At 44.4% G+C, this 284-nt stretch overlaps 1 protein-coding gene across 1 annotated transcript in view; it reads right to left on the bottom strand.

The window, feature by feature from the left end:
* LOC119582003 (putative polypeptide N-acetylgalactosaminyltransferase 10) overlaps positions 1-284 on the bottom strand; it is a 3,978-nt gene that overhangs the window by 2,749 nt on the left and 945 nt on the right. The window contains exon 2 of the mRNA XM_037930199.1: positions 60-177. Coding sequence (XP_037786127.1) covers positions 60-177 — 118 coding nt within the window. The remainder of the gene's footprint in view (positions 1-59; positions 178-284) is intronic.

Genomic DNA, 284 nt, shown 5'->3' with positions numbered 1-284 from the left:
CTTTCAAATACCACCACCAGCAATCATAGAATTATTACATCAAAGAAAATAACACTAACCTTAAAGGAAAGCTCGTACTGTTCACCACCCCAGATGTCGAGGCCGGGGTCATACCCCCCTAACTCCCAGAAAAATTTGGTACTGATGGCAAAGAGGCCTCCTGCCATGACGGGGCTCCTACGCAACAAGGGGAGATACACTGCTTAAAGGTATGTTGCTTTTCTATGGATTTTGATTGTTATCTGGGAAAGGGAGGATGAAGAGGATAAAAGGGAAACAGAAAG

This window comes from Penaeus monodon, chromosome 15, assembly GCF_015228065.2.
Source record: "Penaeus monodon isolate SGIC_2016 chromosome 15, NSTDA_Pmon_1, whole genome shotgun sequence".
Classification (NCBI taxonomy): domain Eukaryota; kingdom Metazoa; phylum Arthropoda; class Malacostraca; order Decapoda; family Penaeidae; genus Penaeus; species Penaeus monodon.
This window is presented reverse-complemented; position numbering and strand designations above follow the sequence as displayed.